Source organism: Coregonus clupeaformis, unplaced genomic scaffold, assembly GCF_020615455.1.
Source record: "Coregonus clupeaformis isolate EN_2021a unplaced genomic scaffold, ASM2061545v1 scaf0077, whole genome shotgun sequence".
In the NCBI taxonomy this organism is placed as follows: domain Eukaryota; kingdom Metazoa; phylum Chordata; class Actinopteri; order Salmoniformes; family Salmonidae; genus Coregonus; species Coregonus clupeaformis.
The window spans coordinates 207,568-233,424 of NW_025533532.1; the positions used below are offsets into that span (position 1 = coordinate 207,568).

A 25,857-nucleotide genomic window follows, 5' to 3' on the forward strand; every position below is an offset into this window, starting at 1 on the left:
TAGGTTCATAGCCTATTCAAATAAAATTAAATTGTATTTGCACCGAATACAACAGGTGTAGACCTTACCGTGAAATGCTTACTTACAAGCCCTTAACCAACAATGCAGAGTTTTTTTAAAACGTACACTAGATGACCAAAAGTATGTGGACACCTGCTCGTCAAACATCTCATTCCAAAATTATGGCATTAAAATGGAGTTGGTTCCCCCTTTGCTGCTATAACAGCCTCCAGTCTTCTGGGAAGGCTTTCCACTAGATGTGGGAACATTTCTGTATGGAAAGGGCCTTCCCCAAACTGTGGCCACAAAGTTGGAAGCAAAGAATCGTCTAGAATGTCATTGTATGCTGTAGCATTAAGATTTCCTTTCGGGCCTCCCTAGTGGCACAGCGGTCTAAGCTACTGCATCGCAGTGTTGCGGTGTCACTACAGCCTGGGATCCAACCCAGGCTGTGTCACATCCGGCCGTGACCGGGAGTCCCATAGGGCGGCGCACAATTGGCCCAGCGTCGTCCGGGTTAGGGGAGGGTTTGGCCGGGGGGCTTACTTGGCTCATCGCTCTCTAGCGACTCCTTGTGGCGGGCCGGGCGCCTGCAGGTTGACTTTGGTCGTCAGTTGAACGTTGTTTTATCCGACACATTGGTGCAGCTGGCTTCCGGGTTAAGCGGGCGGGTGTTAAGAAGCGCGGCTTGGCAGGTCATGTTTCAGAGGACGCATGACTCGACCTCAGGGCATTTGAAGCCAAGCAAAAATCTTCATGCCTTCTGCCAAACCTGGTCTGAAATTGCAAAGAAGATTTGTCCTGTCCCTTTGGGGATTTAGATGATAAACAGTATTTTAGGGACTGTAGATTACCTGCCTGGGTCTGTTTTTAAACACCAAAAATATGTGTTCTCTTTTGATGAAATCAACATTGCGCATGCCCTCGGTGACCGTCTGTTCGATTACAGCCAAAGCTGTGTCTCTTATAGAACGTCTGAGCGTTCAGTTGCCTCAGTAGGCTACTTTAGTCTTATAGACAGTGCAGTCTTGTACAGTAACAGCACCTCCCTTGCAGTAGCGGTTCGTGGGTAAAATCACTGGGGAAGCCAAGCCCCCCCCCCCAAATTACAACCTACACCGTATGTGTTGTGATAAATGTGTTGTTTGCTGTTAATTCATATGCCTTGCGACCGTGATATATAGGCCTAAAGGCAGAGACAATAAGAAAAGCGGCAGAAAAAATTCAACCACACCTTTGTTTTATCACAAAACCGGATTGCAACCTCTGTCCGGTAAAGTCCACGATGCATATTGCATGTAACGGACAGTTACATGACCTACAGCATGGTTGAGTAAGTTAATGTTTCCAACATTTTCGGACCACTAAACAACTATTGATTTAGAACAACAGAGTAACCGCAAGTCACAAAGAAAACAGGAGCTGCCTCCACTATTCCAGCACCATTTCAACTTCAACATTTCAACATCATCAAATCACCTCTGCTTATTCTAATACAGTGACAACTAAAAGATACCAAAAACAATTTAGCCCAATCAACATAAGCTAAATATGATGTGGCTGTCCATGGTTCTGATTTCGTTTGCACAAGTGTGCGTGTGCGTGCGCGTTCGTGCAAGTAGAAAAACATGTTGATTCACCCTACTTTTAGAGAAACGCCAATGCCATCGTTTCATGTTGACGAAACGGTCTATCACTCTGACATACATTACACGCTTTTATTTTTTGTTGTCATAGGCTACCTGGCTAAAATGCTTGCTCGCTAGCCTAACTTCCATTCATGGGCAATGTTAGCTAGTTAACATTAGCCTTCTACATCTTGCTACTGTACACATTCAAGTTGAGCTCGCTCAGTTTAGCTCAACGCTGATTGGCTATTTTATACTTTTTTTGTCAAGGGAGGCCAAATGCTCGCTGGCTTCCCTTGCATTCAATGCTACGGGTGGCAACAATGTCATACTAGTTTGGACCAGACAGTATCAGATAGAAGGCCTACACGTAGAGAGACAGAGGGACGCTGTTTCACTTACTTGGATGCTTTCTCATGTGAGATACATTCAGCCTCTTGCAAATTAAAGGAAATTAATGAAACACAGAGAGATGAGATACATTATTTTATGTTTATTTTTTGGCTACATTTTTGGGGGAAGCCCAAAAATACATGCCACTGCTCTCTTGTCCGCTGGGTGGATGACTATATTCTGGAGATTTAATAGTTTGTTTCTCAGAGCAGGTAAAGATATTCCTGACATAGGGGATAGAGGCCTCTAGCTTCGATATGTCTTTACGCACCAGTCTGTAGTACATATCCACAGCTGGGTCAATAGGCCCAGGTGGACTGAACGTAGATCAGTGGTCACCAACCGGTCAATCACTATCAACTGGTCGATCTTCAAGGCATTCCTAGTCGATGAAAAAACATGTAGAAAAGCCATGATAAAGGCTTGCGCTCCTTTTGAATTATTATTTTCGTGTTGCGCAGTTGGCGGTAGGTGCACTTGATTCAGATGACCTGCGCACCGAGTAGGCAAAGTGTTCCCATTTTTAACCTTTTAATTTCTCTGAAAAGACCAACTCCGCCTATCTGGCGGACCGGGAGATCTGTGGGTGAGTGGTAGATGAGTGGTAGATCTCGGCTTGCTTTTTGACTGCGAAAGTGATCTTGACTCAGAAAAGGTTGGTGACCACTGATGTAGATGGAGCCCTAAACACACTTTTCGTGGGGACAGAGGGGTTGCAATCTCTAAAGAACAGTTTCAGATGCAATGTGCATATGAATTATTAGTTGAAATGCGTTGCAGTTGTGCGTCCTGATATTCAGGCCATTTTGCTCCTGAGCTATACAGTATATGTATTCTTTTGTTTACATTTTCTGTAAATAGTTCACTAAAGTTTATTGCACCTTACAGGCCAGCTACTTGTTATCTTTCTCCAATCAAAATAGTTTTTACAAATAGCACAATAGACACTAAGAAATATCAGCATTTGAGAAATAGCATCCACACATGGGGCGGCTTCATCTCAATGTATTTTTTTAATTTTAAGCTTTTCAAATACAGTTGAAGTCGGAAGTTTACATACACCTTAGCCAAATACATTTAAACTCAGTTTTTCACATTTCCTGATATTTAATCCTAGTAAAAATTCCCTGTCTTAGGTCAGTTAGGATCACCACTTTATTTTAAGAATATGAAATGTCAGAATAATAGTAGAGAGAATGATTTATTTCAGCTTTTATTTATTTAATCACTTTCCCAGTTGGTCAGAAGTTTACATACACTCAATTAGTATTTGGTAGCATTGCCTTTAAATTGTTTAACTTGGGTCAAATGTGCCGGGTAGTCTTCCACAAGCTTCCCACAATAAGTTGGATGAATTCTGACCCATTCCTCCTGACAGAGCTGGTGTAACTGAGTCAGGTTTATAGGTCTCCATGCTCGCACACGCTTTTTCAGTTCTGCCCACACATTTTCTATAGGATTGAAGTCAGGGCTTTGTGATGGCCACTCCAATAGCTTGACTTTGTTGTCCTTAAGCCATTTTGCCACAACTTTGGAAGTATGCTTGGGGTCATTGTCAATTTGGAAGACCCATTTGCGACCAAGCTTTAACTTCCTGACTGATGTCTTGAGATGTTGCTTCAATATATCCACATAATTTTCCTTCCTCATGATGCCATCTATTTGTGAAGTGCACCAGTCCCTCCTGCAGCAAAGCACCCCCACAGCGTGATGCTGCCACCCCCGTGCTTCAAGGTTGGGATGGTGTTCTTCAGCTTGCAAGCTCCCCCTTTATCCTCCAAACATAACAATGGTCATTATGGCCAAACAGTTCTATTTTTGTTTCATCAGACCAGAGGACATTTCTCCAAAAAGTACGATCTTTGTCCCCATGTGCAGTTGCAAACCGTAGTCTGGCTTTTGTATGGCGGTTTTGGAGCAGTGGCTTCTTCCTTGCTGAGCGGTCTTTCAGGTTATGTCGATATAGGACTCGTTTTACTGTGGATATAGATACTTTTGTACCTGTTTCCTCCAGCATCTTCACAAGGTCCTCTGCTGTTGTTCTGGGATTGATTTGCACTTTTTGCACCAAAGTACGTTCATCTCTAGGAGACAGAAAGCGTCTCGTTACTGAGAGGTATGACGCCTGCGTGGTCGCATGGTGTTTATACTTGCGTACTATTGTTTGTGCAGATGAACGTGGTACCTTCAGGCGTTTGGAAATTGCTCCCAAGGATGAACCAGACTTGTGGAGGTCTACAATTTTTTTTCTTAGGTCTTCGCTGATTTCTTTTGATTTTCCCATGATGTCAAGCAAAGAGGCTCTGAGTTTGAAGGTAGTTCTTGAAATACATCCAAAGGTACACCTCCAATTGACTCAAATGATGTCAATTAGCCTATCAGAAGCTTCTAAAGCCATGCCATCGTTTTCTGGACTTTTCCAAGCTGTTTAAAGGCACAGTCAACTTAGTGTATGTAAACTTCTGACCCACTGGAATTGTGATACAGTGAATTATAAGTGAAATAATCTGTCTGTAAACAATTGTTAGAAAAATTACTTGTGTCATGCACAAAGTATATGTCCTAACCGACTTGCCAAAACTATAGTTTGTTAACAAGAAATTTGTGGAGTGGTTGAAAAACGAGTTTTAATGATTCCAACATAAGTGTATGTAAACTTCCGACTTCAACTGTATATTCCATTCTCCTTTCTGTTGTTTATATTATGGCTATATTCCCACCAATATTCCTTTATGTAATTAAGCTTTTACATGTGCATTTTTCTGTCTTTATTATAATAATAATAATATTTAATTTGTAGAGCGCATTTCCCACGCTCAGTGCTTCTGTACCAAATCATTTGACTGCTGCAGTTTGAGATTATTTATTCCTTTTTATTTATGAAAAGAATCTGATACTGGCCTTTATTATTTGACGATTTGTTTCTGATAGTTGTACAGAAGTCCAGAGAGGACACATGAATAAAAAAATGGTTCCCCCATTATGTTGAGATCACAACTGATTTATCTCATGGTTCTTACATAGCAAAAGTTGTTTTGTCCAGATCATGAGCTAATCAAAAGTACCACACATCATCCATTCATTTGTTCAGATGCAAGATATTCATGAAAGAGCCATGTGACTGCGTTGATCACAATGCAGGGCATTTAAGCACGATGCCTGACAGGCAGCTCTGTCTCCCAAGACGACAGCCAATTGCATGCAATGAACAACACAGCTAACTTGGCTAGTCTTGTGAGCTAGCTATTTACCTAGGTAGTCTTGTTAGCTAGCTAGCTAAGAAGGTAGCTTGTTATACTGTACATGCTGGTTGTTAGCTGGTTGTTATCATAATTATAAGGGACCCACATTTACAGTGGGTGAGCTCTATTCCTTGCAGGCTGATCAGATTCAATAGCAGCCTCAGAGGCTGATAAATCAGGATGCTGCCTTGTAGGCCATCGCAGTGCTAGCTGTGCCACTAGAGATCCTGGTTCGAATCCAGGCTCTATCGTAGCCGGCCGCAACCGGGAGACCCATTGGGCGGCGCATAATTGGCCCTGCGTCGTCCAGGGTAGGGGAGGGAATGGCCGGCAGGGATGTAGCTCAGTTGGTAGAGCATGGCGTTTGCAATGCCAGGGTTGTGGGTTCAATTTCCACGGGGGGCCAGTATGAAAAATAAAATAATGTATGCACTCACTAACTGTAAGTCGCTCTGGATAAGAGCGTCTGCTAAATGACTCAAATGTAAATATAAGGCTCCTTGCAGACAGCCTACAAGTCAGCATCCTGATTTATCAGCCTCTGAGGTTGCTATTGAATCTGATCATCCTGCCAGGAATAGAACACACCCATAATGCACTGATTGCTAATTAGCCTGCAAGGAGCTTTACTTTAAAACAGCCTATGTGGCAGAATCCTGACTTATCAGCCTCTGAGGCTGCTATTGAATCTGATCAAGCTCGGAGACTGAAATTGAATCTGATGAGCCTGTCAGGAATGGAGCTCACCAACTCTGTAAATGTAAATGTTATCCATAAAACATGTGTATAATTGTCCCTTACAATTATACACATATCAGTTATGCAAGCTAACAACCAGCATAGATAACAAGCTAGCTAGCTAACAAGACTATCTAGCTAACTAGCTCGCTCACAAGACTAGCCAAGTTAGCTGCGTTGTTTCTTGCATGCAATTGGCTGTGATCTTGGAGGTGGCACACAGCCTGGGAGACAGGTTGCCTGTCAGGCATCGTTCAGGGCTTAAATGCCCCACGAGGGCTTAGATGCTCCAAGAGCTCTTAGCTCAAGGTAAGGGACATTTAGCTTGCTAACATTCTAACTTATAAACTGATAATGAGTTCCAAACACAAATGAAAGCATGATGTTAGCATGAAATGTACCATCCCTTAGTGTAGCAATCAATAAAACCATATGTGCTGATCCATAGTGGGCTCTGCCGCCTCAGCCACACTGTCAATCATAGAGTTTCTCGTGATCTCGACAAAACAACTTTTGTTATCTCGACATAACGAGGGAATCATTTTTTTCTTCATTTGTCCTCTAAATAAATTACATTTAGTTATATTATGTTGTTTCTAGTCCAAGAAAAACATAGGTTAATACATTTGAAGTCCATCAAAATATAAACTAAATATCCTAATGTTAGAAAGTAGAATATAAACTAGATGGCCTACTGTGGGTGGAGTAGACTAAATAATTACAACTGAAAAGGGCTAATTAAAAGAATAGTGATAAAGGAAATGAAAAATGCTAGGCAGAGCATGCCCAGAGCTTGTGGTTGAGCAGGACCAGAGTGAAATTGGAGCGGGAGAGAAGGCCGACACCATTTTTATAAATGCTTGAATTACGCTCTGCTCCTCGCTCCACACTCGCCCCACTTACATGCTTTGGGATTTAAAAGCAGCCCTGCTTTAGGCTATCAAAGAACAGTCAATTAATAATCATATCAATGGATGGAATCAGTAAATTAATGGCTGCAGCAACCATTATGCGGTCTGATAAGCTGCATAACAAATTAGGCCTAATTAGACAAAATAACAATTAAGTCATTCAAACAAGATAAACGTAAATTTTTTGCTCAAATAATGCAAGAAAATAAAAACATTTAAATTATTTTTTTTTGTTTCCCTGCCTGACAAGGATATTCACAACTTTCAAGAATCCCCGATGCATGATTTTCTTTACATGCAACATTCCAGCGTTTCAATCTCTTAGACCATGAAAATACATGTATTGTCTGACAATATACTTTTTTATTATTTAATTGCAATGGTTTGAGATTGGTGCAATTGGTTGATGACCAAGGTCACAGGAAGTGGACACCTCTAAAATGTGTCCTTTTCTCACTTTTTAGAACTGGGGCAGTGACTTCTCCTGTGCAAACACGGTCCCCTCCGACACTGTGCCTACTTCAGGTGAGATGAAGAGGGGAGAACAGACCGAAACCATCTCATGTTTACAGAGGGGTTCCATCCCCTCTAGGGAGTTACTCACCCTTTCGTAAAATTTGCACTGGTAATAAAACAAACATTAATCATAGAAGATTACCTTAGTTAAGTTAAAATGTGACATACTGATGTTGAAATATATAATGTTGGTATGAGTGTAACTGTGTGTACTGTAGGTTGTGTAGTGTGGAGTTTGATTGTGTGAAGGTTCTGAAGTGTGTCTTGGTTATTATTTTTATGGAGTTGCTTAAGGCGTCCACATGCTTCCAGCCAAAACAGTTCGGAAGAGTTTGTGCATACAGTGCATTCGGAAAGTATTCAGACCCTGTTACAGGAGGGGGTCGCAGTTCCGGAGCGACCCACTAGGTGTCATCCTCCGACAACCTTAGTCACCTCCTTACTCACAGTCTGGACTAATCATTATCCTATTGGTGTCACCTGTGTCTACCTGTTGACCTGTGTATTTATGCCCTCACTTCCCTGTGTTCCCTTGCTCAGTTTTCTCTGCTAGTTACTCAATGCTCAGCTGTACTAATCAGTGTCTGATCGGAGAAGTATGTACAGGTACTCGAGAGGTGTTCTTCCTGTTTCTTTATTATTTCAGTCATAGTTACTATTTGGTATTTTGGCTGTCAGCCTGTTTTTGGAGACTTATTTGCTCCACCTTTCTTTTATTGTGTTGTCCGTTGTTTTGTATCCTGGCTTTTGGACAACCAGTAAAGATCCTTGTTTCACTATCTCTGCCTACTGCCTACCTTCTATCCTGCACTGCACCTGGGTCACACATCACACCAACCCTTAGAGAAAACTGAGCCAATATGGACCCAACGGAGGCAGCACAGAATCGGAGCGCATTGGCAACGCAGGGAGCTATGCTGAACCAACACAACCGCAGCCTGCAGCAGATCACCGAGAATCTCTGCCAGCTGACGATCGCCGCTTAGAGGCGGGAGGACAACCGACCAGCCCCGGTAGCCGGCGGAGCGGAAAACGCGGCAGCGGCGTCTCCAGTCTCGCCTGCGACATCGCGGGAACCCCACCTACCACCTCCGGAGAGGTATGACGGATATCCAGAAGGCTGCAGGGAATTCCTCACCCAGTGTTCCCTGTTATTCATCCTACAACCCTCCTCCTTCCCGACGGAGCAGGGCAGGGTGGCCTACATCATCACTCTGTTGATGGGTCGGGCCCTTTCCTGGGATACCGCGGAATGGGAGAGCCAAACTCCGACGTGCTCTGACTCCTACCAATTCACCCGGGAGCTACGCGGCCGGGAGGCGGCTCGCAGTTCCGGAGCGACCCACTAGGTGTCAACCTCCAACAACCTTAGGCACCTCCTTACTCACAGTCTGGACTAATCATCATCCTGTTGGTGTCACCTGTGTCTACCTGTTCACCTGTGTATTTATGCCCTCACTTCCCTGTGTTCCCTTGCTCAGGTTTCTCAGCTATTTTCTCTACGCTCAGCAGTACTAATCAGTGTCTGATCGGAGAAGTATGTACAGGTACTCGAAGTGTTCTCCCTGTTTCTTTATTATTTCAGTCAGTTACTCATTTGTATTTTGGCTGTCATCCTGTTTTTTGGAGATGTATTCGCTCCACCATTATTTTATCATGTTAAGTCTGTTGTTTTGTATCCTGGCTTCGGCACCACCAGTAAAGATCCTTGTTTCCACCTGTGGTAAATTGTATGGATTGGACATTACATTTTAGTAATTTAGCAGATGCTCTTATCCAGAGCGACTTACAGTTAGTGCATACATTATATATATTTTTTTTCTTCATACTGGCCCCCTTGGGAATCGAACCCACAACCCTGGCATTGCAAACGCCATGCTCTGCCAACTGAGCTACATCCCTGCCGGCCATTCCCTCCCCTACACTGGACGACGCTGGGCCAATTGTGCACCGCCCCATGGGTCTCCCGGTCGCGGCCGGCTATGACAGAGCCTGGATTCGAACCAGGATCTCTAGTGGCACAGCTAGCTCTGCGATGCAGTGCCTTAGACCACTGCGCCACTCGATTTGGAAAGGCACACACCTGTCTATATAAGGTCCCACAGTTGACAGTGCATGTCAGAGCAAAAACCAAGCCATGAGGTCGAAGGAATTGTCTGTAAAGCTCTGAGACAGGATTGTGTCGAGGCACAGATCTGGGGAAGGGTACTAAAACATTTCTGCAGCATTGAAGGTCCCCAAGAACACAGTGGCTTCTATCATTCTTAAATGGAAGAAGTTTGGAAACACCAAGACTCTTCATAGAGCTGGCCGCCTGGGCAAACTGAGCAATTGGGGGAGAAGGGCTTTCGTCAGGGAGGTGACCGAGAACCCGATGGTCACTCAGACAGAGCTCCAGAGTTCCTCTGTGGAGATGGGAGAACCTTCCAGAAGGACAACAATCTCTGCAGCACTCCACCAATCAGGCCTTTATGGAAGAGTGGCCAGACAGAAGCCACTCCTCAGTAAAAGGCACATGACAGCCCACTTGGAGTTTACCAAAAGGCACCTAAAGGAATCTCAGACCATGAGAAACAAGATTCTCTGGTCTGATGAAACCAAGATTGAGCTCTTTGGCTTGAAAGCCAAGCGTCACGTCGGGAGGAAACCTGGCACCATCCCTACGGTGAAGCATGGTGGTGGCAGCATCATGCAGTGGGGTTGTTTTTTAGCAGCAGGGACTGGGAGACTTGTCAGGATCGAGGGAAAGATGACAATTTAATCCATGTTAGAATAAGGCTGCAACGTATCAAAATGTGGAAAACGCCAACGGGGGTGAATACTTTTGCAAGGCACTGTAATTATGTAGGCAACCAGTAGACTGATTCCAACTTTAAGACATTACAATGTGACAGAGCATTTTGTGTAAGAGTTTGTGTAGCACGTCACAGAACGTTATATGGCGAAAAGGTGTCCTGGCGGGCAAGGCGAACATGACACTAAACCACTGCCTTCCTTTTAATCATGTTGTCTTCCCCTCAGTTCACAGGTTGCGACCAGGAGACATCAAAGTGGTGGCTGCACTGGGAGACTCTATAACTGTGAGTGTGTGTTTGTGTGTGTTTAGGGGGGGTCTATGTGTCTGAACTATTAATTATGGCCACCTGTGATTTATTTGTTAACACCGCGCCCCGCCAGACATTTGGACCATTGATGCTGAAGAAAAATATCTTACTCTGTTGACATAACAACCAGGTAGCTCCCATATCACTTTTCCTAAAAATGAAGATTTTACAGTCTGACATTATTAGAAGCTAAACAATGCAAACGGGGGAGGTGTGGCGAGAGTCAAATGGACTGCTATTATCACACGCTATGCAATATTTCGAATGCTGCATGTATACACTCCTCCCAAGTGGCGCAGCAGGCTAAGGTTGTGGCACAGCCGGCCGTGACCGGGAGTTCCAAAGGGCGGTGCACAATTGTACGAGCACCGCCTGGGTTAGGGGAGGGTATGGCCGGCAGGGCATTCTTTGGCTAATCGCGCTCTAGCGACTCCTTGTGGCGGGCAGGGCGCCTGTAAACTGACTGAGGTAGACATTCAAACAGTGTTTCCTCCGACACATTGGTTTGGCTGACTTCCTGGTTAAGCGAGCAGTGCGTTAAGAAGCAGTGCGGTTTCGGAGGACGCATGTCCCGATCTTTGTCTCTCCTGAGCCCGTTGGGGAGTTACCGCAATGAGTCAAGGTCGTAACTACAAATTGGATACCACTAAAATTGGGAGAAAATGGGCTAAAATTGTATTATCAAATAATAATTAAAAAAAATAAAAAGTTGTGTGGAGAAAACAACCCTTTTAATCCGAATAACCTTTTTGTAAAACAGGGTTCATGGAGGGTTTTTTGTAAGGCAAAGGGTTCTACCTAGAATCCTTCCAAAGATCCCTTTTTTGTAAGTCAGTGTTCTTCAAGGATTCTTTGGAAGGCAAATTATTCTACATACAGTGAGGGAAAAAAGTATTTGATCCCCTGCTGATTTTGTACGTTTGCCCACTGACAAAGACATGATCAGTCTATAATTTTAATGGTAGGTTTATTTGAACAGTGAGAGACAGAATAACAACAAAATTATCCAGAAAAACGCATGTCAAAAATGTTATAAATTGATTTGCATTTTAATGAGGGAAATAAGTATATATATTAAAGGGCACTTCATTTACTATGCAGTGCCCTCCATAATTATTCGGATAGTGAAGCATTTGTTCTTCTTTTGGCACTATACTCCAAAAGTTTGGATTTGACATCAAACAATGACTATGAGGTAAAAGTGCAGACTCATACTGGGTGAACCGTTTCGTACATAGTCCTCACATTTTAGGGCACCAAAAGTATTGGGACAAATTCACTTATGTGTATTAAAGTAGTAAAAAGTGAAGTATATTTGGTCCCATATTCATAGCACACAATGACCACATCAAGCTTGTGACTCATCATACCTTCAAGAAATGGTCAAGCATTTTTGGGGGGGTTTGATATTTGTGCATCTAACTTTCTCACTCATCATTATTCATGATTCATTCAGGATTATCCGTAATCATGGTAGAAGCCACATCAATGTAAAAGTGTTTAGAAACATATTATTTTCTTATTGACAATAAAAAAGTCTGTGTTGCCTGACAGTTTTCTCTTTGTCAGGCTGGGTTTGGAGCAAAGGCAAAAAATATCCTGCAACTGAGCACTGAGAACAGAGGGGTATCATGGAGGTGAGATATTAATACACTCACTCATTTAACTTGTAAATCACAAAAGGTGCTGAATACACCTTTCACATAATTACTTGTTCTTTTGTGTTAGCATCGGGGGAGACGAAACCCTGGAGACTGTCACAACATTACCTAGTGAGTTCCCTCTTTTCTCTGAGTCATCTCTTTTTACCACTGTCGCTGCGAAAAACATATCCACAAAGTGTCTCAGAAAAGGTCCTAGGAATCCTATTAAAACCTGTTATAAGCAATAATGTATATAAACACTAGACAAGCCACTGACGGGGCGCTGTTTTGAAGCCACTGCGCCACCATCTTTGTACTCCACCACCATTGTTTAAAAGGTTTTGGAAGATATAGAAATGCATTTACTAATGTCTTGCCTTAGTATATTCTATTACAGACACCTTTAACGCCTCATTAAAAATATAAAACCATTTTCTTAAAGTAGAATATTTAGAGAGTACTAATGTTACGGTCCTCACTACATTAAATAAAGACTTAATTAGTGTATATTATGTCCTTGAAACATTTTGAAATATTGTAGAATTCCATGAATTCCTATGGACGACTGCTCCTTCTGAGAAGCACTTATATGGTGAACGGTGGCGTCAGAGCCTCTCATTGGCCAATACATAGCATTGGTTATAAGACCAAAAAAAACTCCCAGCTCAGAGTAGGATTTTAGGATGATATTAAGACAGTGCTTAGACAAACTCTGAGCCAGTAGTAAAATCAATTCATAAATGTTTCTCAGTTGGTTATCATGACAGTTTGAGGTACCAAAAAGGAAGATTGTGGTGACACTCATTGACATTGTTGCAAATGATTGGGTATAACCAATTGTAATGAGGCATCATCGTCAGCTGTGAACTCCATAGCACACTTCAGACAACCACGATGAATATGACTGTACATCAAATGTTGCAACGGTGAAACATTTGATATAATTTTCCTGCCACGATTACTTTGCCAACTTTTTAAATTCTTGCCTAATATACTGGCATGCATACTTTTTAGGGGACACATTTGAATATTTTGAATAATGCGAAAGGCCTATTGCACTGAAATAATGCACTGATAAATGTGAAATACAATTATAATGTAGGGTATATTAATTAAAAGAAAGGGGAATATAAGATAATTAAAGAGTGGTTATACAGTGAGGGAAACTGTCACGACTGTCTGTGAGATGCGGTAAACGAAGTCAGGCGCAGGACACAGAACTCTCGGATACGTACTTTTAATACGAAAAGGATCCAAAAGGACACAGAAAATAACTACACGCAGGGAGGAAATAACCCGCTCACAAAATAGACAACCGTGAAGGGGAAAACAATCACACACAAAGTACAGATGAGAGACAGGGGTAATTATAAGGGAAACAATTAACATAATGACGAACAGGTGTAAACAATACAGACAAAACTAAACAAACACCGATAACAACGAATGGCAGTAGCTAGTACTCCGGGGACGACGAACGCCGAAGCCTGCCCGAGCAAGGAGGATGAGCAGCCTCGGCAGAATCCGTGACAGAAACAAGTATTTGATCCCCTGCTGATTTTGTACGTTTGCCCAATGACAAATAAATTATCAGTCTATAATTTTAATGGTAGGTTTATTTGAACAGTGAGAGACAGAATAACAACAAAAATATCCAGAAAAACTAAAAAAAATGTTATAAATTGATTTGCATTTTAATGAGGGAAATAAGTATTTAAACCCCCTCTCAATCAGAAAGATGTGTGGCTCCCAGGTGTCTTTTATACAGGTAACGAGCTGAGATTAGGAGCACACTCTTAAAGGGAGTGCTCCTAATCTCAGCTTGTTACCTGTATAAAAGACACCTGTCCACAGAAGCAATCAATCAATCAGATTCCAAACTCTCCACCATGGCCAAGACCAAAGAGTTCTCCAAGGATGTCAGGGACAAGATTGTAGACCTACACAAGGCTGGAATGGGCTACAAGACCATCGCCAAGCAGCTTGGTGAGAAGGTGACAACAGTTGGTGCGATTATTCGCAAATGGAAGAAACACAAAATAACTGTCAATCTCCCTCGGCCTGAGGCTCCATGCAAGATTTCACCTCGTGGAGTTGCAATGATCATGAGAACGGTGAGGAATCAGCCCAGAACTACACGGGAGGATCTTGTCAATGATCTCAAGGCAGCTGGGACCATAGTCACCAAGAAAACAATTGGTAACACACTACGCCGTGAAGGACTGAAATCCTGCTGCGCCCACAAGGTCCCCCTGCTCAAGAAAGCACATATTCAGGGCCGTCTGAAGTTTGCCAATGAACATCTGAATGATTTAGTGGAGAACTGGGTGAAAGTGTTGTGGTCAGATGAGACCAAAATGGAGCTCTTTGGCATCAACTAGCCGTGTTTGGAGGAGGAGGAATGCTGCCTATGACCCCAAGAACACCATCCCCACCATCAAATATGGAGGTGGAAACATTATGCTTTGGGGGTGTTTTTCTGCTAAGGGGACAGGACAACTTCACCGCATCAAAGGGACGATGGACGGGGCAATGTACCGTCAAATCTTGGGTGAGAACCTCCTTCCAATGACAATGACCCAAAACACACGGCCAAGGCAACAAAGGAGTGGCTGAAGAAGAAGCACATTAAGGTCCTGGAGTAGCCTAGCCAGTCTACAGACCTTAATCCCATGGAAAATCTGTGGAGGGAGCTGAAGGTTCGAGTTGCCAAACGTCAGCCTCAAAACCTTAATGACTTGGAGAAGATCTGCAAAGAGGAGTGGAACAAAATCCCTCCTGAGATGTGTGCAAACCTGGTGGCCAACTACAAGAAACGTCTGACCTCTGTGATTGCCAACAAGGGTTTTGCCACCAAGTACTAAGTAATGTTTTGCAGAGGGGTCAAATACTTATTTCCCTCATTAAAATGCAAATCAATTTATAAAATTTTTGACATGCGTTTTTCTGGATTTTTTTTCTGTCTCTCGTGTTCAAATAAACCTACCATTAAAATTATAGACTGATCATGTCTTTGTCAGTGGGCAAACGTACAAAATCAGCAGGGGATCAAATACTTATTTCCCTCACTGTATATATATATATATATATATATATATATATATATATACATACTACCGTTCAAAAGTTTGAGATCACTTAGAATTGTCTGTGTTTATTTTTTTTGGTCAATTAAAATAACATCAAATTGATCAGAAATACAGTGTAGACATTGATAATGTTGTAAATGGCTATTGTAGCTGGAAACGGCTGATTTTTTTATGGACGTCTACTTAGGCGTACAGAGGCCCATTATCAGCAACCATCAGTTCTGTGTTCCAATGGCACGTTGTGCTTGCTAATCCACGTTTTTCATTTTAAAATGCTAACTAATTAGAAAACTATTTTGCAATTATGTTAGCACAGCTGAAAACTGGCCTTCTTGAGACTAGTTGAGTATCTGGAGCATCAGCAATTGTGGGTTCGATTACAGGCTCAAAATGGCCAGAAACAAATTACTTTCTTCTGAAACTCGTCAGTCTATTCTTGTTCTGAGAAATGAAGGCAATTCTATGCGAGAAATTGCCAAGAAACTGAAGATCTCGTACAACGCTGTGTACTACTCCCTTCACAGAACAGCGCAAACTGGCTCTAACCAGAATAGAAAGAGGAGTGGAAGGCCCCGGTGGACAATTGAGCAAGAGGACAAATACATTAGCGTGTCTAGTTTGAGAAACAGGCGCCTCACAGTTCCTCAACTGGCATTTTCATTAAATAGTACCTGCAAAACACCAGTCTCAACGTCAACAGTGAAGAGGCGACTCCTGGATGCTGACCTTCTAGGCAGAGTTGCAAAGAAAAAGCAATATCTCAGGCTGCCCATCTTAATCTTTTATTTTTATTGGCCAGTCTGAGATATGGCTTTTTCTTTGACGAGTTTCAGAAGAAAGTTATTTGTTTCTGGCCATTTTGAGCCTGTAATCGAACCCACAATTGCTGATTTTACATTTTTAAAATTTTAGTCATTTAGCAGACGCTCTTATCCAGAGCGACATACAGTTAGTGAGTGCATAAATGTAAAAAAAAAAAAAGAAAATCTTTAGTTTTATTATTATTATTATTATTATTTTATTTTTGGGGGGAGTGATGCTCCAGATACTCAACTAGTCTCAATAAGGCCAGTTTTATTGCTTCTTTAATCAGCACATCAGTTTTCAGCTGTGCTAACATAATTGCAAAAGGGTTTTCTAATTATCAATTAGCCTTTTAAAATGATAAACTTGGATTAGCAAACACAACGTGCCATTGGAACACAGGACTGATGGTTGCTGATAATGGGCCTCTGTACGCCTATGTAGATATTCCATAAAATATCAGTCATTTCCAGCTACAATAGCCATTTACAACATTAACAATGTCTACACTGTATTTCTGATCAATTTGATGTTATTTTAATGGACAAAAATCTCTGGATAACATTCACAAAACTAATTATTACCTCATTATCAGTCTCATTCTGAATGTTGCATACTCCTTGAACCTGCAAGAACCCTAACCTTATTGATCAATCAGCAATACACAAATTGGCTTAATTATTTATTTACTAACTAACTTAATAATAACACAGAATACATAAACACACACACACGGTATAGGTTATTGATTACTAATGTAATACAATGAAAACAGGTCCCTAGTGGACTGGACTAATAGCATGACTGTTTGGTTATAAAAAGAGTAATCAGAAAGGGAGAGACAAAGAGATTCAACTATCGTGACATTTGGAAGCTACGCTCATAGAAATGTTAATACATAGCACCCTAACCACCGCTCATTCGGATTAGAAATGCAATATATATTTACACGTAGCTGTCCTTGATCATCTTCTCTCTGCTGAACCACTTTCTCAAAAAGGTTTTGAGTGACTCGGCTTGTCTTCGAATGGAGTATTTGCTAGAATAGATGCTTCAGATGTACCAACGGTTGTTTGAGATGGGATTGTCCTTCCCATCTCGTGTCTTTAGTGAAAGTTCTAGACTACTTTACATGCCAGCTGCAGACTGATATGATAAGGTCTAGTGTGTTTATCTGCTTCTTCACCTCGTGTAGAGGTTGAGAGTTTCAGAGTTTCACCATTTCAAACGTATGGACTACCGTCTCACGTTTTCTGGTCTGTAGAGTGTCAACCATTTGTAGCGCTCAGCTCCCGCTGCACGTCGGCATGTCTGTAGAGGTTTAACCATTTATAACGTGAGCTCGCGCTTCACGTCGGCTGGTCTTTCTCATTAAAAGTTCTAACCATTCTAAGCGTGCAGTTGCCACTCTCACGTTTTCTGGTCTTTCTGGTCTAACCACTTTAAGCCGTGTAGCCACAGCTCCGGCTTCCTGGTCTAATGTTAATTTGTCTTTCAAGCCTTTATGCCTTTTTGGTAAAAGGGGCGTTCCTACTTGCTGACACGATCTCCAATGGCACTTGGGGCGTGGCTAGTTACAGTACTGTGCAAAGGATATGATTAGAAGATATCTCTTATGACTCCTAATATCACATTCCTATTTTAACAAAAATATTTTCATCCATTTTCATATCACATAGACAACGTATTGGATGGAAACTTGACAGGTAAATGGGGTATCCTTCCTAAGTTACAGTATTTGGTTCATGCAGTTTTTAATAACATCACAAAATAATAAACAATATGACATGATTATTCTTTAGATCCCCACTGACCATTCCAAACAGTTGGAGCTCAGGAATAATGTTCCAATGTTCACTTTTATTGACGTAAGAGTTTTTAGGCAGCAAAGAGTCTCTGGAACAAAGAAAATCTCAGTCTTCCCATACTAGAGACCAAAAGGAGTCCTTTTCTGCAAACGTTTAAGTCATAAAACCGGCCCAACTCCCCTTCTCCTCTCCTGTGGGAGGGGGGTCTGGCTATCTGTCAGCCATTTGCCAAGCTAATCTGGCACCTCTGATCCTCACCAAGGAGAGAGTCATGACACACATTTCGTTTGAATGCATTCAGTTGTGCAACTGACTAGGCATACCCTTTTCCCAGTCTCCTTGCACTTGCCAAACACTACGCCACTCCAACGGACGTTAGTTTTTTCTCCACAATGAATCGATCTGAGTAACTCCCCAACCCTTCATCGAATGCAAACACATTCGGGGCTCTCTGATTGGTCCAGAAACGGATGGATTGGGCCAGAGCACACTTGGGTAAAACGGCGGTTAAATAATGTGTCATAGGCTTTCATACTCAGATTGGTTAGAGACGATACAATCGCTGATTACTTTGTTTTGTACAACACCCCTCGTGCCCCTTGTCAGCACAAACGACTTCAATGATGGCAGTCTCAGTGGAAGAATTTAGTGTGAGTCATCAGGCTAACTCCACACACCACTGGGCGCCAAAAAAATGGGTACAGAGGCTTCCTGCTCTGCCCCCCTGAAGGACAGTGTCACACAACTACTCACATGGGCCTACCTGACTTCTAAATAGGCCCCCACTGACTCTCCGCCATTCGAGGCACACCTGTCTGGGCCTCACTGCTGCCTCACCCTCCTTGGCCATCTCTGGAGGTCCAAACAGGACCCCACTGATCTGGTGACCACACCCCTGTCTGGGCCTCACTCCTCCCTCACCCATATTTGTATTTATTATGGATCCCCATTAGCTGCTGCCAAGGCTGCAGCTACTCTTCCTGGGGTCCACATCACAAAATAAACAAACAAAATAAAACAGTACATCACATAACATGACCACACCACTACATATCCACAGCACAACATTTACAATACCATCATACAACAATATTTAAATGTACGTGTGTGTCTTTGCTAGCATGTGTGTGCTAGCGTGTGTGTTTGCCTGTGGGTCTCTTCACAGTCCGCTTTGTTCCATAAGGTGTAATTTTATCCATTGTTGAAATCTAATTTTACTGCTTGCATGATAATAGAGTTCCATGTAGTCATGGCTCTGTGTAGTACTATGCGTTTCCGGGAGTCTGTTCTGGACTTGGGGACTGGCCCTCTCTGGAGCTCCAGACAGGCCCCCACTGACCTGGTGACCTCTCCCTACTCAAGGCACCCCTGTCTGGCCCTCACTGCTGTCTCGCCCTCTCAGGAGCTCCACAGTCCTGCCTGGCTACCTGCCTTCCCTGTCCCTGGGCCTGAGAATCCAGCTTACTCCCTGGACCTCCAGGACTCCACACCTACTCTCCCTAATCTTCCTACCGGGGCACATCCACTTCCAGAACCATGTGAACCGGGGAACCCGCAATTAAACACCCCATACTAAGACCTCTAAATGTTGGTGTTTTTACCAGGGATGTTTTAGTTGCACAATTTTACATCTAGCTAAAGGTGTTTGGTGCAGTATTTCTCAAGTAAAACAAATTGGGACATTTTGTATTATGTAAACAAAGTCTGAGCTGCTCGACAGGTCTGTCTTAATGTCTATGCTTTTGGACAGAGAGCAATCACCGCAGCTGTTCACCCCATGTTAGTGGGCAAATCGACATCATCAAATCTAAATAAAATTTTAATTTACACGTTGTGAAGCACGGATGTTCCAAACTCCGTTTTAGACGAGACTGACTTTATGACCAAAATTATCCTATTTGGACTTAGTAGTAAGTCTTGACACTAGAATAACTGTTTCTGACTCACACAGACCGTTTTCAAAGGGATTCGTTGCTTTTTAAAAGCAGCTGCTCTTTAACAACCCTATAGTCGATGTCTGTGCCCCCATGGAAATCTAATTAGCATAATACAAAAAAATCCCCATATAAATCTTTCAGTTTAAGCTAGAGATATCTATCAATCCACCGCATCCGCCGATGTTGCACTTCCACATCTGCGGGGAAAGGTGACAGAGCTAGACCTGTGTTTGTCAAACCATGAGACATCCCGAAAATCGGTCTTCTCACAAAATCGGCTGTAGCGTCCGAACGGTTGGACCTACAAAATATTATGACCCCTCTATGGAAAGATGAGACTCTCACGAACATGTTCTCTGTTTTTTCTCTACGACCCCCACAAGCGTCTTGGGACTCGTCTGAAGTCGGAACTGCGATCTGCCAACTTCTGTCTGTAGCGTCCAAACGGTTTGGGCTACACACTAATATGAACCCTCTGTGGAAAGGTGAGACTCTCACGGGGACGCCCACAGGCCTCACAAGACTTGTCTGAAGGTCCCCCGGTACCAGTTGAAAAAATTTATGGAAGTATTTGGAGACTGTTTAGTGCCAAAAATAAGGGGTACATGTCCCCCCAAAAAATCCTGATCTTTCTTATATCTCTCAGATATAGGACAGACACTTCAGAACAAACTTCCTTTTGATTCTTTTTTTGGGGGGGACTATGTGTTGTTCCATGTACTTAATATGTTATTCAATGTGTTGGTATGGGCTAATAGCAATAAGACCAAATAACATTTTTCATTTAAAAAATGTTTTTTGGGGGATACTTCAAGGGGTTTTAAAATTCAAAATCAAATAGCAAAATGATCCTTGGTATGACCTACTTAAAACAATTCCATATAGCTTAGATATATGAACTTAAAAACAAATTGATTGAAAAGCTCCTTGATCAATTCTGTCGACCAGCCAGTGGTTGTGTTTTCGGGGGTTGAATTAAATGTATTCTGTGTATGCAAAGGTAAGTTAATATCAATTACTAAGAAGTGCTTAAATTAAAACACATAGGAAAGGCGTACATTTCCTAAGCAGGGACGGCTTGTTCAATAGGGCGATATGGGCGACGCACTGCCAAACGGGAAAAGGAAGGGATTTTTTTCTAATCAATTATAAAAAATAAAAATAAAATAAAAAAATTATAATTTTTTTTTATAAATTTATAAAAAATTATATCACGGCAACAGCAGTTATCAGTGTTCACGTCTGATCTGCCAGCCACTAAATGTCAAATCAGGCTAAAGTCGTGCTTCAAATGGCCCCGCCCGTTTTTTTGGCGATTTCAGTCAGGTTGAAAATCGCCCAGAAGTCTCTCATAGCCTGTCATGTAAAATCTATTTTTTTCACATTTCAAAGCTTTCAATACATTCTCTATGGGTGTCTGTGTGCATGCACTTACGCGCTTTCGTCATACGTGACGTAACGTTGAACGTAACTAAGACAATGGCGGCTATCAGCGTCTATGTTGCGACCTGCAGTGTGGCGTTATTTTATGTTTTTAATTTGTAGACTTAGTTTACAAACATTCTGCAAACATTCTGCTTTGGACTGATCTTCGGTTTTGGACTGATCTTGTTGATCGTGTACATACCCGCTACGAACGGACTAAATAATGAAAACGCTGCTGGCAGAGAGGTGGAGCCGGCCACCTTCACCCTGGTCAGAGCGGACCGCGATCCTGGTAAGAGAGCGACTGTACCCCGACATTGAACTGCTTTCTGTGTCATTGAACCTTACTATTGTTGATAAAACAAGTTTACTGGAGAACGGAGAAAAAGTAGAGACTTTTGGACAAGGTGGATAATTGTATAATATAAGGCAGTTTATTCAGAGGTAAAGATATCTGCAATCGCGTTCACGGACCCGTTCGTCAAACTCTTAGGGAGCTATAAATCAAGCCCCATTACTTACCATATCAGATAAGAGAAATTGCTGCAGCTACATATATTTTACATCCTGGCCCTACATAGTTCACTATTTGCATCACTTACCAAAATATTACATGTGGTCATATATGCTTGGAAAGTGGAGATGCCATAGAACGTCAAAAAAGTAAACATTGCTGGAGACACATTGCGTTCGCTAGCGAAGAGATTTGTTGTGGCAAATGAACTTGGGCTGGGAATTGCCAGGAACCTCACGATAAGATATATGCATCAGCATTGCGAGTCTCATGATTCTATACGTATTGCGATTCGATACTGTGATTTTATTGCGCACCATATGTCTGTTGCAGAGGGATCAGAAAGCCATGAGAACGAGTTTTGATCAGTCATGGAAATAAAAGTGCTGAAAACAAATTGGCTCCCAATGTGAAAAGATTGAGAACAAGCTATGAAGGAACAATAATGGTGTTTTGGTGCAGGTACAGCCAACTAGCGCTAAAATATTGCGATATTGTCAATACAGTATATCGTAAAGTATCACTATGTAACTCGATTTCTTTCACCCCAATCCCTCAAATTAACGGTAAATAACTGAATTGTTTGCCCCACATTTAGCTAAGATGATTAGCTAGCCAGCTAAAATGTTTTATTTAGTTAGCAGTCGCATCTACAATAGTTTACTGTCAATAACATGTCTCCAAAAATGACGTGGTGTCTCCAATTGTGTTGACATTTTACAATTGCAATGCGCATCCATGAGTATCCACTTTCTGTAGCTCAGCTGGTAGAGCATGGTGCTTGTAACGCCAAGGTAGTGGGTTCGATCCCCGGGACCACCCATACACAAAAATGTATGCACGCATGACTGTAAGTCGCTTTGGATAAAAGCGTCTGCTAAATGGCATATTATTATTATTATTATTATTATTATCTGAAGAGAGCCCGAAACATTGTGTGCAGACATTTTATGCAATAAATGAAGTAGGTTCAATCTAGTAGTTCTGATCTTCTGATTGGTCCTGATGAGTTGGGCGAGGTCCCCTCCAGGCTACTGTCACTGTTGCATTGGCTCTGAGTCGGGTTCTCTGTCTTCAAATGTTCAGCCTAAGAGAGGGGATTTTTGTGTGTGTGTGTGTGTGTGTGTGTGTGTTTAACAGTGATGATGTGTGTGTGTGTGTGTGTGTTTAACAGTGATGATGTGTGTGTGTGTGTGTGTTTGTGTGTGTGTGTGTCCTCAGAGCAAGAACTCGTGAGTTGGAAGAACTGAGAGGCCTATGGCGTGGGTGTTGTCCTTGGCCACCTGCTGACAAGGCTGACAAGATAGGACCCTTTTGTCCATTGTTATTGGATAGGAACATAACTTATAACCAGCTCCTGACCTAAATAGATCTTAGCACAACATTTTACTCAACATATCATATTCCATATTCACTATAACAAATATATTTACTACGACATTAGCAAGAACCGCCACATCCTCAGCCGGCTAATCCAGTGTGTGAAGTTTTTGCGGAGTGTTTGAGTTAGCTTTGCGAGGCAAAGATGAAACTGAGGGCTCCACCAACCCTGGTAAGCCAACACTTTTGAGATCAGTCAATAAATGCTTCTGGTATTGACTTATATGCTGCCCCTGTCTTCATGTTGTTGCTGGACATATCTTTTTTTAAACGTGTGTAGGTCACCTAAATCATCAGAAAAATTGCCCCTCCTGAGAATTTTTTCAGGAGCCGCCACTGTTCCTAAGTTCGAATCGGTTCCCAAGTCACTTGCCAATAATGCATAAAATGTTTGAGGTCTATCATTCTTACTGAACACAATCAAAGTTAACATAGATGTCTTCAATTGCCTAACTTATAGATATGCCCAATTTAGACATATAAAAAAAAACGGATATTGGGCTCCAAAGGGATAACTTGAAATAACAATCAAATAATCAAAATAAAAATTTTAATTATTTAATAGCCTAGTGGTTATAAGTATTTAGGCATATCATGTGAAATAGGTCTTGTGAAATCATTGTCAAAAGCGCAAGAGATATTGTTGAATGTAAGTCTAGGTCATTTATGGGTTGATCATACAGAAATGTCACAACATTCCTACAACAATTCCAAAGCAATTGAGTGTCTATGCCATGGGAACCTCTGACTCGCTGACTTTTTATATTATCAAGACACATACTGGTACATCTTAACTTGTTTGGACAGCTCATGAGGTCTCCTATATATCTGTCGACTAGGTAGGACTTTCATGACTTAAGAGGCGTCATGCATATAGCTTTTTCGTTTACCGTAAGAGTAGGAGTTAAATGTCTCTATTCTCAGCACTTACGAGCAATTTTCTATTCTGAGACGCTATGTGGATACAGCCCCGGAGCGGAGAATGAACCGTCACTTATTTTAAGAAACACTGCGCTAACGTACAAGTTCCTGTTGTGTACTAGTGTCTATCTGGTTCCCTTGTGTCAGATATTCTGAGGAAATTCAACCCAAACATCGAAGGTGTCTCCAAGGGTCAGAGCAAGAAGCAGAATGGCTTCAATGTGGCTGTGTCAGGAGCCAAAGTAGCGTAAGTAGCCTGTTATAATGTCAACTGTCGTTAGGCCTAGAGAAAGCTACCATCAGCGCAACGTAACAGCTGATATGAGCTTTTAACACCATTATGTAGGACTTGTTTCTAACTCCTCCCTTTAACTCACACAGGGGAATCCCAGAGCAGGTCAGACGCCTCATCGATGCCATGAAGAACAATACGGTGAGAAGAGATAATATCTCTAGATAATATCTATACAGTGAGAAGAGATAACATTATATTATAATTAGGGCTGTCAAACGATTAAAACATTTAATCGAGTTAACTTGCAGAATTTGCTGCAATTAAGTGAGCTGTAATTTAAGATTTTTCATACAAAGAACATTACAATAATATTGCTGTCTTGATTTTGTCTAAATTAAATGTTAGCAAAATGTGTTAATTGAGAAAGCACACTTTATTTAACCTCAATGTCAACTTGTTTTTACATGGCATTGATTTTAGCTGTATAGATTATCTATTTCGGATGTTTTCAGCTTATTTTCAACGCATTCGGACAATGCGATAAAAAAAAACTAACATTTCAAAAAGTTAACTCGAGTTAACTGATTAACTCTGACAGCCCTAATTATAATAATGGCTTGCATTTATGTAGCAGCACCATAAAGGGCTTTACGATGTATGGGATTGTTGACTTGCCCATCCACCACCAATGTGTAGCACCATAGCCTTTTTAAGGATAGCTTTTCCACTCCCTATTTTGTATTTATTATTAATCCAATTCAAGTGAGTAAAACTTGCAGTACCTCTTACAGTGGCAGCAGAGGGGCTTTTCGGATGGCTTGCATACACCCAAAAGCTGACATATTGTGCATTTTTGGACGAACAATCATCTCTGTTGTGTGTTTGCTGCATCAATAATTGGACAACATTGTCTCCCTCTCTTATTTCCCTCTCCCTCTCTATCCCACTCACATACACAGGCGGTGGATTTCGAGAAGGACTGGAAATTGGTGACCCTCTTCATTGGGGGCAATGACCTGTGTCAGTACTGCAATAATAGGGCGAGTCTAAATAATAAGAATAATATCATAACCATTATAACTTTACTAGCAGCAATTTAATCAGCTGATTGGATAATGATAAATCAATAGCACGTTTTGAAAGGCTTTTCCCATTTAAGTCTGCATGAATGTTACATTGAAATGCATTTATATTTTAATATTGGTGTGCATGATTCATGCCACAATGAAATTGCAATGTTAAAATGAAAAAAATTGGAAATCATAAACTAAATGAAAATGGTAAACATAACATGGCAAATGTTAAACCGAAAATGTTAAATGCAATGTGTAAATTGAAATGGAAAGTGTCTGTCTTGGAGATTAAATTGGGATCATACATGCTCTGCTAATGTCGATTACTAAAAAGGAGTATAACGGTACGGCGAACTTAACAAACAAGCATTTGTGGTAAGTGCATGGAGGCCGCCATCTTTATGCACCTTGGCAATTTTTCTGGAGTCACGCAAAATTACTCATCACATGGTCTCCGAACCATCTCCGTTACACTAGCAGCTCCTTGACCACACAG

General features: G+C 41.8%; 1 protein-coding gene across 1 annotated transcript in view; it reads left to right on the forward strand.

Moving 5' to 3' along the window:
• The window catches only part of LOC121538952 (phospholipase B1, membrane-associated-like), a 73,479-nt gene extending 48,091 nt beyond the window's left edge, over positions 1-25,388 (forward strand). Inside the window, exons 12-18 of the mRNA XM_041847110.1 lie at positions 7,377-7,437; positions 10,450-10,508; positions 12,102-12,169; positions 12,261-12,304; positions 24,201-24,300; positions 24,435-24,486; positions 25,248-25,388. Coding sequence (XP_041703044.1) covers positions 7,377-7,437; positions 10,450-10,508; positions 12,102-12,169; positions 12,261-12,304; positions 24,201-24,300; positions 24,435-24,486; positions 25,248-25,388 — 525 coding nt within the window. The remainder of the gene's footprint in view (positions 1-7,376; positions 7,438-10,449; positions 10,509-12,101; positions 12,170-12,260; positions 12,305-24,200; positions 24,301-24,434; positions 24,487-25,247) is intronic.
• The last annotated feature ends 469 nt before the right edge of the window (positions 25,389-25,857 follow it).